A 13293-nucleotide genomic window follows, 5' to 3' on the forward strand; every position below is an offset into this window, starting at 1 on the left:
GTGAGATCTTTTACCAATGACCGATCGCTGGTGAGCCCCATTGGAAACCTCCCTGGATGGCACCTGGATAGCACACCAGCCAATTCTCCTCTTTAGCAGGGATTAGTTGTTTAGCATAAACAACTAGCATTTTAAGTAGAATAAGTCACTTAGACTTAAAATATTACGTGCTTTAGTATGCTGTTTGCTTAGCTTTGCTTATCGTAGCACGAGGAACTGGACTTGCAGAAGCAGTAGGCTTCAAGCTGGGAATTTCCGTTAAAAACTTTACTGGCATGTTCAGTCAAAATACGGCCTCCAGAGTCAACAAAACCAGGAAAATACATAGGCTTCAAGGGTACAAATCATCAACACCAGCTGCACTAAGTTAAGAGAATGACCTGTCTGAAAGACAGCAAAGGAATCCAGTGAGGAACACAAAGACCCCAGACCCAAATAAAATATTACTGCTGAACTGAACCATTGTGTAAGGGGTGGGTAAATAGTCTGTGAAGGTATAAATGCCCATGGATTCATTTGTTCATTTGTTCTGCTGCTGTATCTTTCCATTAAATTATTTTATGAAACTTGATGCCCGAGAATCTACTTTGTGAAACCTCAAATGCAGACTTCAGAGCAAACTGTCATATGGCGGCGGTCAGCAGGGTACCCCGAAGGTGAGTGAAGTGGACCTTATCATCAAACTGAATATGGGTTTTATCAAAAAACTCTTAACTTGCAGCAGAGGAGGATGGGTGCTCTCAGGGGCTGCAAAGAGTCACACACACACACAGAGGTAGAAAAGCAAACTCTTTATTGCTGGAGTAACTCAGGGAAGGAGGAATCAGCCACAACCAAGGCAAATCCTCTGTGGTACTTTTTTCCAATAGCCAGAGCAGCCGGCAACTCTTGCCCACAGCAGCTCCACAGGGCACATCGAGGACAGCAGCATCTGCAACAGGATGGAAGAGGAAGATCAGGGAGTGATCCACACTTCATGTGTTCCCCAGTCCTCCCCGCTTTGACCTGCATGAGTTTACCGCAACATTTTGCTGCAGGTCACTCCTGTCACCCACCCATTGTTATTTCCTCACTGCAACAACGCTGTGTCTTTTGTCAGGCATCCACAGAAGGTTAGACTCCAGGAAGCCACTTGGCTGCATGCAGAAGCAGCTTCATAAACCAGTTCCAGCATGCCCAGCTTACCAGAGTATGCCCAGATTCCTCCTGCGGTTGATGTCTCTCTTAATTTGGCAAACAGAACACACAGAACACCACATGGTGATGCAGAAGTCAGAGCAAATGGACCCCTGTTAGGAAGAAATTGGTTAGGGATGTAGGCTTTCCAAAGTCCATGTTTCAGCTAAGAGAAGGTTAATCACATCCCACATCTCACGCCCTTTGTTTTGTGGCTGGCTGCAGCATCTCAAGTAGCAGCCAGTAAAAAACAGAAGTTTTGGTACTGGTGGGTGCCTCCAGGGGTTGGCAAACCCCTTCCCCACCTCAACCTCCTTACGTCCCCCATCTCATCTTGCCTACTACCCACTCACCCCACCCCACTTTCCACCCCCCTGCAATGGAGAGGAAAGAGGAAGCCCTTTCTGCAGGGTGCAGACTTAGCTTTTTGGCCTTGGAGGTTAAGACTTTGGGGGAAAATGCAGACAGAAATAGACAGTTTGGGCAAACTGGTCTGCCCCAGTGTGGTTTGTACTGGGACAGCACTGTTTCATATATGTACTATACATGAATACCCACTTTTCTCCTGCCTCAGATTATGGCTGTTTGTCTGTGCAACTGACTTGATCTATTCGTTATTCTGCTCACAGCTACCTCAAATCTTTCCCACCTTTCAAAGACTGGTGATGGTGTGGGAAAGCAACAGCCAAGGCTCTGAAGACAGAACATGCTGTCCCAGTGAAAGATGTTGGAAAAGAGCTGCATCTAATTAACACGGCTGTTGGACAGCAATCCAGGGATCAACGCAGTCAAGGGCATCTCAACCCCTGTCCTGTGCTCCCGGCATAACACCAGATACGAAAGTAGAGAAAAAAATTAAAGGGCAAGAGGAGAGCCCTGCTGCCCTGTGCTCATCCCTGATGGGCAGAGAGGGACCTCCAGGGCAGATGATCTTTCGGTCTCGCAGTGCAGCAAGGATTAGCCACTGACCGGGATGTTGTATCTGGTGCGGTAGAGGGTCCTCATGGCCACGCTGTTCCCACACAAGCAACATTCGTCCATGTCCAAAGCCACTTGGCAACAAAGACAGGGGAAACAGAACATCCCACAGCAACCTGGCAGGGGGAGAAACACAGAAATGGTTGATGCTCTGCCTGCCTGGAACTGCCAGTACCAGAGAAGGAACTGGGAGGACCAGGCTACACGGCTGTAGCTATCACACCATCAGCCCAAGCGGTAGAGGTGAGAGAAATGTCCTGAGAGGATGTGGGACCGACCACAGCACGTTACTGCCAGGTGAGAGACAACACAGCCCCAGTCACTCACAGACGCTGCAGTCGCTGCAGCAATCCATCAGCCCTGTCTGCCACGAGCCTCTTGTGGTGGCCATGCCTTGCTGTGGCTGGATCGTCACGACACAGGAGGAGGCCATTCCCAGTTCTGAAAGAGACCAGAGGGGAATGGGACAGTAAGCAAAAAAACAACCAAACACTAACAAACCACGGTCAGTCTGAGCCCCAAGCGATTAACTGAGTTTATCATCATCGCTTTTCAGCAGGCAGCTCCCTTGGCTCCCATGGTGCCACTAGAGGTGGTGAGACATAACCATATCTTACCTGCATTTGAGTATTTTTAAGAGTTTTGCATATTCTGCCTTCAAAATAGCATCAAGCCATTTACATTCCCCACCCCACCCCGGAAAGGCTTCGCTATTGCTTAGACACAGTTTGTTAATTTTCCTTGTGCCAAGCATGGCTGGGCAGTGAACTGCAGCTAAAGCTAGTGACTTGGACATTTCAGTTATTGGACTTGGCATATTTCACACAAGAATGCTTTAGCACAGGTATAAAGCATGCGGAAAGCAACCGTGGTCTTGCATTTCCTCCTTACAAAGCCTGGCTCCACATGAGAAAACTGTGGAAAACTAGTATCTCTGGTTTATTGTTGTACAGAGCCATAAAAGCAGGAATTTAACAGTGTCCCAAGTCTGAACCTCAGTCCTTGCCTTTCTGCAGTTTAGCAAGCAAGTAAAATTGAAAACCAGTAAACCTCAGGTGTAAAAAAACTATAGATACCTCTGTGCTTCTATTCTCCCTGTCAAGTAAAAGGCAGCCAAAAAATATTCTCAGACAACAATTAACAAGTTTTGCCCTAAAGCCAAGTTTTTCAAGTTATGCACAAAAAGAAGAAAGGGAAAAAAAAAACAACCCATAAGATAAACTGCATGTTCCTATTTGCTGAGATTTTTTTTTGCTACAGATTGATTCTTCTACTTTTTTTTTTTTCTTCTCCAAAACAGCACTTTGGCAAAGATGAGAATCAGGGAGGGTCGTCAGGCTCCTCCCATGCAGCTCCTGAGCTCAGAAGCCAGAACAGAAACTAAAATGAAGCGGTTGGTGCTGGGGGCAGGGGACAAGTTCAAATTCCCTACTTTAGGACACAGTGCACTCCAGCAGCACACGGAAAGCCCGGTATGAATGCAGCCACAGGCAGCATCAGTGTCCAGAGGGAAGCGAGTATGCATTGCCTCCCAGCGTTTCCCTCTGCCAACCAATACACAGTACATCTCTCTACTTTCTACACCTCTACAAATGCACAATAGTCTGGATATGAACATTATTCACATACTTTTTCCTCTTTTACATTAACAAAGAGATTACAACATGAAGATGCTCTTGTTGCCAACAGCACAACCCATGGAAATATGCAGAAAATACAGAGGGACACTAGGCAGCAACATATAAAAGCACCTGACATCCAAGCTTCTGGCAGGACAGTGGATACATCCAGCACCTACTTACCTCAGAGCCTACCATAAAACATACTTAGCTACGCAGCTCTGCTAAGAGGAATTTTGTCTTGAGAATCATATAGACAAGAGAGAACTCAACTTAAACAGAGAGCAAAGTACCAGCCAGATTCCTTTAATGCAGTTACAGAATTCTGGTAACAGAAGAAAGCAGCATAAGAAGCAACCTCTCCACTATCTCACTTTTGTGCATACCTTTTTAAAAGCCTTCCCACTTCCCCAAGTAGGATATGCTGTATATTTTGTTTTAAATTATGCACTGAGCAAGAAAAAATAAATATCTCTGCTTTCCCCATTTTCCCACTCTCCCCAGGCTGACAAGTTTTTACTCTATCTATCTTTTAAGAGAACCAACCTTCTGATGAGCAGCCTTTGTCAGCGTGTGTTTCCTTCCCGGCTAGAGCTCTGCACTGACTGGCTTTGGGGAAGACGAAACTGAACTTTCTCACCCTTGAAGGGAGGATCTTTTTGGAAGCCAGCTGTGACCAGATATAACGGTGGGCGGTAACTGGAGGGAGAGATCAAGAGTTGTGCCCTGACAAGATAACATGTGCAGAGTATAACCTTTTTTTAATTGTTATTTTTTTTCTCCTTTCCCAGAAATTAAATAACAGATAGCTATTCATCTTTGGAAAAAAAAATGTTTGCATATATATATTGTCCTTTTCCCTTAATTCCATGTACATGTGGTTGTTGTTGGGGGGAGAACAGCTCTGAGTGATACGTGTTCATTGGGATAGACATTTTCCCCACATTTTTCTCCAAAGAATATGCATACTTCTCAGATCCCAGACCAGAACAAACAAAGTTCACCTGAGGGTGCTTTAATCTGAGCTTTTCCCTTTCCTCAGGGGAAAGGCTTCAGATGAAGGGGTTGTGCAGATCTGTTTGCTTTCACATCCAGTCTTGGGCAGCATGACAGCGAAGGGGGGCTGTGATGGGCATTCCAGAGTGGCAAAAACATCTGTGCAGCGCCGAGCCTGCCACCTCAGGTGCAAATCAGGATGCTCCTGGTCAAAGCTATCAAGAGTTAAACCCACCTGCATTAGTTAATGGCTCCTTGTGCCCCTGACCCTGTGACCAGGGGATGCCCCAGTCCCGGCTGCCTCCTCCTTCATTCAGCCCCAGACAAGGATGAAACGCACCTTTGCTTTTAATACTCTCCTCCATCTGCAGTGTGTGCTCCCTGCTTGCTCCTAGGGATGCATTTGGGTTTACATTCCTGAACTAGCAAGCATATCCCATGTGGAGACTTTCTGTAAAAATTAGGCTGATTCCTTAAGGGCTTGTCACAAGCCACATAGCCCATTTATTGTAAAATTAACTGATTCCTTACCATACATGCATTGATTTCCCAGTCTAAGATACTAATATCCACTGTTTCTTCACTAACATAGAATCATAGAATCACCAGGTTGGAAAAGACCTCTTGGAACATTGAGTCCAACCATTCCTATCAACCACTAAACCATTTCCCTGAGCACCTCATCTACCTGTCTTTTAAATACCTCCAGGGATTGTGACTCAACCACCTCCCTGGGCAGCCTGTTCCAGTGCCCAATGACCCTTTCCACGAAAAATTTCTTTCTGATATCCAGTCTGAGCCTCCCCTGGTGCAGCTTGAGGCCATTTCCCCTTGCCCTGTCACCCATCACCTGGGAGAAGAGGCCAGCTCCCTCCTCTTTACAACCTCCTTTCAGGTAGTTGTAGAGAGCAATAAAGTCTCCCCTCAGCCTCCTCTTCTCCAGGCTAAACAACACCAGCTCCCTTAGCCGCTCCTCACTCCTCATAAGGCCTGTTCTCCAGCCCCCTCACCAGCTTTATTGCTCTTCTCTGGACTCGCTCCAGAGCCTCAACATCCTTCTTGTGGTGAGGGGCCCAGAACTGAACACAGTATTCGAGGAGCCCCAAATATTTAACTACTCAAAGCCTAGCCGATCACCGGTGGTTTTGAAAGCACTTCCACATTTCATAGAGAAATCATGACACCGGGACATACTGGTTTCTGTTTCTCAGTGTGACACACGGAGCGTGAACAGAATGGGTCTGAGAGGCAGTTTGCCCAGGAGCAGTGCAAGTTCAAGCCATCCAGCATGAAGTGATGATGGTGCATTTCCCTTATCTCTTGCAAACCACAAGAATAGAGGGGGAGGAGAAATCCAAGTTAAACTGCAATTTGCAACAGGACGGGAAGTGTGTTAAATGGAGCGGATGCAATAAAAATCCTGTCTTTTCCCAACAGCACTGCCGTGCAGGTTTTGCTGGGGTAGAGTTAATTTTCTTTATGAAAGCTAGTATGGGGCTAAGTAGTGGATTTGTGCTGGAAACGATGCCGATAGATATTGCGATGTTTTCCTTACTGCCAAGCAGCCCTTACACAGTGTCCAGGCCTTTTCTGCTCCTCATCCCATCCCACCAGAAAGCAGGCTAGGGGTGCACAACCGGCTGAGAGGGAACACAACCAGGGCAGCTGACCTCGACTGACCAAGGGGGCATGGACCATACCATGTCATGCTCAGCATTTAAAACTGGGGAAAAAAGAAAGGGGGGGAATGTTTAGAGTCATGGTGGGTTTTTTTCCCAAGTAACCATTCACATAATGGAGCCCTGCTTTCATGGAGATGGCTGAGCACCTGCTTACTGATGGGAAGTCATGAGCAAATTCCTTGTTTTGCTTTGCTTGCATGTGCAGCTTTTGCTTTCCCTGTGAAACTATCTTTATCTCAACCCAGAAGTGTTTTCACTGTTAGTCTTTTGATTCTCTCCCCCATCCCACCAGGTTGTGCTTAATTGCTGGATGGGGATAAAGCATGACAACAGTGACGATAACAGCGATCCATGCCCAAAAATGCTCCCCTTGGCTTTCAACAGCTCCAAAGTTTAACTGTCCCTGCTCTGTTGACCCTGTCATTTGGGAAGACATCACCAGGGCTGCCTGGCTGACACTTAGCCAGGCTCACATGCTCACATGTTTGGCAGCTCTAGCTGACGTTTGGATATTTTATTTTTTCCAAAAATGTCACAAGGAGCTATGGGAATTGAGGTTTGTAAAAAGTTGTAGTTCAGTGGATGCTTCCTAGAAGAGGAGACACCTGGCATCCCACCCGCTGGCTAGCCTAGGCTTGTACAAAATGCCAGTGAGCCTGGGAGTATTTTGGGGAGGGAGGGAAATGGGAAGTTGGTACGGGAGATAGCACATTAAAATAAAAAGGAGTGGGGGGGAAGGCCCACCAGCATAATTTTAAAGATTTTAACAGTCTGTCCTCTATTCAGAGCTGGAGTGGCACTGACAGTCCGAGCAACCATTCCCTGCAAGTGCCTTTCTTCCCCAGAAAAGCAGCCCGCTTCTACCTGCAATTGTGGTGCATCAAAGTGTAACTGGCCTTTGTCAAGATGAGAAAATGCCACCATTAACACCCACCTCAGCTCACTCCCTTCACTTGCAATTAATTTGGACAAAGTACGCTGAAAAAATCTCACTGATGAGATCGAAACGCGAACTCATAGCAAGAGCATCACCCTCTCCCAGTGCTGACCAGGAGAACCTGCCACTTCTCATCACAGCTGCTGGTGTTTCCGGCTGGGTCTCTGCTGATGGCTGGTGGCTGTGGTCCCCTTCACAATGCAACTTCTCCAGGTGGGTGAAACAGAACTGCTGGAAGCCAGGCAATTGCCTGCAAAGCACCCGTCTCAGTCAAAGCAAGATAACTAAGAGCAAAACTTCTCAGTAGCTTGGAAGAAAGGAAACATGCTAATAAAACCAAACCTGCAATGCCCTTTTCCACATTGCAAGAACAAAAGACTAGTTCCAAGCAGACAGTGAAAAAAATCAGTCAAGATTAATACTCACCGATTTAACATGCATTACAGTAAATGCAATTTCAATAAAGATTCAGGAGTACAGATTGATTAAACCTCCCAGAACACATTTTTGCTTTTCTCTTCAAAGACAAAAGTATAAATTGCACAGTCCGTGATTGTATTTTGCAGAGAAGTGGACACCAGAAACTTGTTTATGTCATTTTCCAGCACAGGAAGGTTGAGGATCTGTTGGAGTGGATCCAGAGAAGGGCCATGAAGATGATCAGAGGGATGAAGCACCTCTCAAATGAGGGCAGGCTGAGAGAGTTGGGATTGCTCAGACTAGAGAGAAGACTGTGGTGAGACCTTAGAGCAACCTTCCAGTACTTAAAGAGGACCTACAGAAAAGCTGGGGAGGGGCTTTTTATCAGAGAGTGCAAGGATAGGATAATGGTTAGGGAAAATGGTTTTAAACTGAAAGAGGGGAGATTTAGATTAAATATTAGGAAGAAATATTTTACTGTGGGGGTGATGGGGCCACTGGAACAGGTTGCCCAGAGAAGTCGTGGCTGTCCAGTCCCTGGAGGTGTTCAAGGCCAGGTTGGATGGAGCTTTGAACAACCTGACCCAGTGGGAGGTGTCCCTGCCCATGGCAAGGGGTTGGAACTGGATGATCTTCAAGGTCCCCTCTAACCCAGACCATTCCATGATTCTAACATTCCATGATTTTTTGCCAACGTGACCCACATGCAAACATTCCTACTTGAGGCAGAAGGAGAGGAGGCAGGGTAGCCCTGTATGTAAGAGAGGACTTTGATGCCATCAAGCTTGATTATGGTGATGAGGAGATCAAGTGCCTGTGGGTTAAAATCAGAGGAGCCCACAACAAGGTAGATATTGTGATGGGAGTCTGTTACAGACCACCCAGCCAAGGAGAAGTAGCTGATGAGCTCTTCTATAAACAGCTGGGCATAGTCTCTAGATCAATGCATCTTGTTCTTGTGGGAGACTTCAATCTTCCAGATGTCTGCTGGGAGTACAATACAGCAGAAAGGAAGCAGTCCAGGAGGTTCCTGGAGTGCGTAGAAGACAACTTCCTCGCACAACCGGTGAGTGAACCGAGAAGGGAAGATACTCTCCTGGACCTACTGTTTGTGAACAGAGAAGGCCTTGTGGGGGATGTGGTGGAAGGAGGATGCCTGGGACAAAGCGATCATGAGATGATAGGGTTTTCAGTTCTAGGTGAAGTGAAGAGGGTGGTTAGTAGGACAGTAGCACTAAACTTCCAGAGGGCAGACTTCGGGCTGTTCAGAAGCTGGTTGGCAAAGTCCCAAGGGAGACAGTACTTAAGGGCAAGGGAGCCCACAAGGGCTAGGTGCTCTTCAAAAAGGAAATCCTAGCAGCTCAGGAGAAAGCCATCCCCATGTTCCAGAAAAAGAGATAGCAGGGGTAAAAACCAGCTTGGTTGAGCAGAGAGATCTTGAGAGATATCAAAAAGAAGAGAAATGTCTATGAGCTTTGGAAGAAGGGACAGGCATCTTGGGTGGACTACAGGAGGGAAGTGAGATTGTGCAGGGAAAAAATCAGGAGAGCTAAGGCCCAGCTAGAAATCAGATTGGCAAAGTCTGTGAAAGATAACAAAAAATCTTTCTATAAATACATTAACAATAAAAGGAGGACTAGGGAGAATATACAGTCCCTATTGGATGCAGAAGGAACAACAGTGATAGGGGATGAGGAAAAGGCTGAGGTACTTAATGCCTTCTTTGCCTCAGCCTTTAGTTGTAAAGAAAGTTGTTCCGTCTGTGTATAAACTCAGGAGCTAGAGGAGCAAAATGAGGCTCCCATGATCCAAGAGGAGGTGGTCAGAGCCTTGCTAGCCCAGCTGGACACCCACAAGTCTATGGGGCCGGATGGGATTCATCCAAGGGTATTGAAGGAGCTGGTGGATGTGCTGGCCAAACCCCTTTCTATCATCTTCCAGCGGTCCTGGAAGACTGGGGAAGTTCCACTGGACTGGAGGCTGGCTGATGTTGTGCCCATCTACAAGAAGGGTCGCAGGGAGGATCCAGGGAACTACAGGCCTGTCAGTCTGACCTCAGTGCCAGGGAAAGTCATGGAGCAGGTGATCTTGAGTGCTATCATGAAGCACATGCAAGAGAACCAGGTGATCAGGCCCAGTCAACACGGGTTCACAAAAGGCAGGTCTTGCCAAACTAACCTGATCGCCTTCTATGACAAAGTGACTCGGCTGCTGGATGAGGGAAAGGCTGTGGATGTATCTTCCTGGACTTCAGTAAAGCCTTTGACAGTTTCTCACAGCATTCTGCTGCGGAAACTGTCAGCCTCTGGCCTGGACAGGCGCACACTCTCCTGGGTGGAAAACTGGTTGGATGGCCGGGCCCAGAGAGTGGTGGGAAATGGTGTGAAATCCAGCTGGAGGCCAGTGACAAGTGGGGTTCCCCAGGGCTCAGTGCTGGGTCCAGCCCTGTTCAATGTCTTTATCAATGACCTGGATGAAGGCATCGAGTGCACCCTTAGCAAGTTTGTGGACGACACTAAGCTGGGTGGAAGTGTTGATCTGCTGGAGAGTAGGGAGGTTCTGCAAAGGGATCTGAACAGGCTGTACTGCTGGGCTGAGACCAATGGCATGAGTTTTAACAAGGCCAAATGCCGGGTCCTGCACTTGGGGCACAACAACCCTGTGCAGTGCTACAGACTAGGAGAAGTCTGGCTAGAAAGGTGACTGGAGGAGAGGGACCTGGGGGTGTTGGTTGACAGTGACTGAACATGAGCCAGCAGTGTGCCCAGGTGGCCAAGAAGGCCAATGGCATCTTGGCTTGTATCAGAAACGGTGTGACCAGCAGGTCCAGGGAGGGAGGTTATTCTCCCTCTGTACTCAGCTATGGTGAGACCGCACCTTGAATACTGTGTTCATTTCTGGGCCCCTCACCACAAGAAGGATGTTGAGGCTCTGGAGCAAGTCCAGAGAAGAGCAACGAAGCTGGTGAGGGGGCTGGAGAACAAGTCTTATGAGGAGTGAGGAGCGGCTGAGGGAGCTGGTGTTGTTTAGCCTGGAGAAGAGGAGGCTGAGGGGAGACCTCGTTGCTCTCTACAACTACCTGAAAGGAGGTTGTAGAGAGGAGGGAGCTGGGCTCTTCTCCCAAGTGACAGGGGACAGGACAAGAGGGAATGGCCTCAAGCTCTGCCAAGGGAGGTTTAGGCTGGACATTAGGAAAAAATTTTTCACAGGAAGGGTCATTGGGCACTGGAACAGGCTGCCCAGGGAGGTGGTTGAGTCACCTTCCCTGGAGGTGTTTAAGGGATGGGTGGACAAGGCGCTGAGGGGCATGGTTTAGTGTTTGATAGGAATGGTTGGACTCGATGATCCAGTGGGTCTTTTCCAACCTGGTGATTCTATGATTCTATGATTCTATGATTCTATGACTTGGGGGGTGCATTGCCACCTGGACAAGCTGCCCCAACCCTCATTCTGCAGACACCCAAACATGAGGTCCAGCACACAGTGAGGACCTCACGGCTGAAGCTAGCTGTGTCACCTGCTTTGCAGCACCTCACAACCCATGTCAGACCCAAAGGAGAAGTAGTACTAGAAGTGGTTTCACATCCATCTGTTGCCACACGCTAACTTTGGCAATGGTTTGTCACAAGCTGCCTCATGCGGCCTGCCTGAGCTTCTGCTTCCTGCACTCACCTTCTGTTATTTCTCACCATCCTTTCAGTGGTACCACTCTTCCTCTCAGTCACTCAGATTTATGTAACAACATCCTCTGGGAATCAAATTTCATCTCAAGAGCTCAAAAGGTAAAATATGAATAAGGTAAAAATCAACAGTCAAATCAAGTCCCTTTTAGCAGAATAGTTCAACTTGTTCGTTTTGTAATTGGCTACTTCATTAATGCCCTAACTAACTAATTCACTGATTCGTGTACACGTGAGCAGAAGAGCTACTGGAGAGTGCCTGTGGGGGTCCTTCCTGCCCCATCCCCACTCCCACACAGTAGTGGGAAGCACAAGAGCCTCAGCAGTCCATCTGCTCTTGGAACAGCTCTAGAAGCTTTTCTGGGTAAGCTGGTGCATGGGATACCTTCCACCCTGGATGTGTGCTCTGTGCCATTTCTATGGCCTTCCAAGAGTTTTATCCTAAGCTGCCAGGTGCTGCCAACATGTTGCAGGGGACAATGGACTTTACCTTCTCCTTTCCACTCTGTCCAGCATAAACTGCGTCCTGTCCCATGTAGAAGCAGGCTTGATTTTCAGATAGAGATCCATGACAAGTGGTGTCCCTCAGGGGTCCATACTGGGACAAGTGCTGTTTAACACTTTCATCAATGATACAGACAGTGAGATTGAGTGCACCCTCGGTAAATCTGCAGATGACAGCAAGCTGAGTGGTGCAGTTGCTGTGCTGGAAGGATGGGGTGTCATCCAGAGGGACCTGGACAAGCTGGAGAATTGGGGCTGTGTGAACCTCATGAGGTTCAACAAGGTCAAGTGCAAGGTCCTATGCCTGGATCAGGGCAATCACCAGTTTTAATACAGGTTGGGGGATGATGTGATTGAGAACAGCCCTGCAGAGAAGGACTTGAGGTTGCTGGTTGATGAGAAGCTCAATGGGAGCCAGCAGTGTGCGCTCGCAGCCCAGAAGGCCAACCGCATCCTGAACTGCATCAAAAGATGCGTGGCCAGCAGGTCGAGGGAGGGGATTCTGCACCTCTATTCCTCTCTTGTGAGACCTCATCTGGAGCACTGTGTCCAGTTCTGGAATCATCAATACAGGAAGGATATGGAACTGTTGGAACAGGCTCAGAGGAGGTTACAAGGATGATCAGAGGGCTGGAGCACCTCCCAGATGAGGACAGGCTGACAGAGTTGGGGTTGTTTAGCCTGGAGAAGAGAATGCTCTGGGGAGAAGTTATAATGACCTTCCAGTACAAGAAAGCTGGGGAGAGGCATTTTACAGGAGCATGTAGTGATAGGACAAAGGGGAATGGCTTTACATTGGAAGGGGCAAGATTTAGACTAGACATTAGGAAGAAATTATTGACCATAAGGGCGAGGAGGCACTGGCACAGGTTGCCCAGGGAAGTCATGGATGTCCCTCCCTGGTGTTGTTCGCGGCAAGGTTGGATGGGTATTGAGCAGCCTGGTCTACTGGGAGGTGTCCCTGCCCATGGCAGGGGAGGTGGAACTGCATGAGCTTTAAAATCCTTTCCAACACAAACCATTCTAGGATTCTATGAATTAAAAAAGTATCATGCCAATACTAAGGAAATAAATTCTTTAAGGTCCCTTCCAACCAATGTTTAAATAAATAAAGCACAACAGTAATGCAGGCATTGCCAAAAACACATTATGTGGTTTCACTTCCCTAGTGTTTGCATGTAATGCATTTAGAAACAAAGTCTATGCTTTCTTCCATTTTTCTCTCAAGTACTTTTTCCCCCCCATCTATATATATGTCCTGAAAAAGATGGTTAATAGCATGAGAGCATTTGGGGGAAAAA

The 13293-nt window shown here is 47.5% G+C and overlaps 1 protein-coding gene across 2 annotated transcripts; it reads right to left on the reverse strand.

Moving 5' to 3' along the window:
• Positions 1 to 791: 791 nt before the first annotated feature.
• Positions 792 to 4517, reverse strand: LOC138719557 (placenta-specific gene 8 protein-like). 2 transcript variants are annotated; one of them, XM_069854864.1, is made up of 5 exons: positions 4320 to 4516; positions 2482 to 2595; positions 2146 to 2270; positions 1186 to 1289; positions 792 to 931 (listed from the first exon to the last, which is right to left on the reverse strand). In XM_069854864.1, coding segments are annotated over exons 2-5 (336 nt in total). In that variant the 5' UTR covers positions 2588 to 2595; positions 4320 to 4516; the 3' UTR covers positions 792 to 930. The 2 variants fall into 2 exon arrangements, with proteins under 2 accessions (XP_069710965.1, XP_069710963.1); XM_069854862.1 differs by lacking the exon at positions 792 to 931 and having other exon boundaries at positions 1002 to 1289; positions 4320 to 4517.
• Between the last annotated feature and the right edge of the window lie 8776 nt (positions 4518 to 13293).

Source organism: Phaenicophaeus curvirostris, chromosome 4 (assembly GCF_032191515.1).
Source record: "Phaenicophaeus curvirostris isolate KB17595 chromosome 4, BPBGC_Pcur_1.0, whole genome shotgun sequence".
NCBI lineage: Eukaryota > Metazoa > Chordata > Aves > Cuculiformes > Cuculidae > Phaenicophaeus > Phaenicophaeus curvirostris.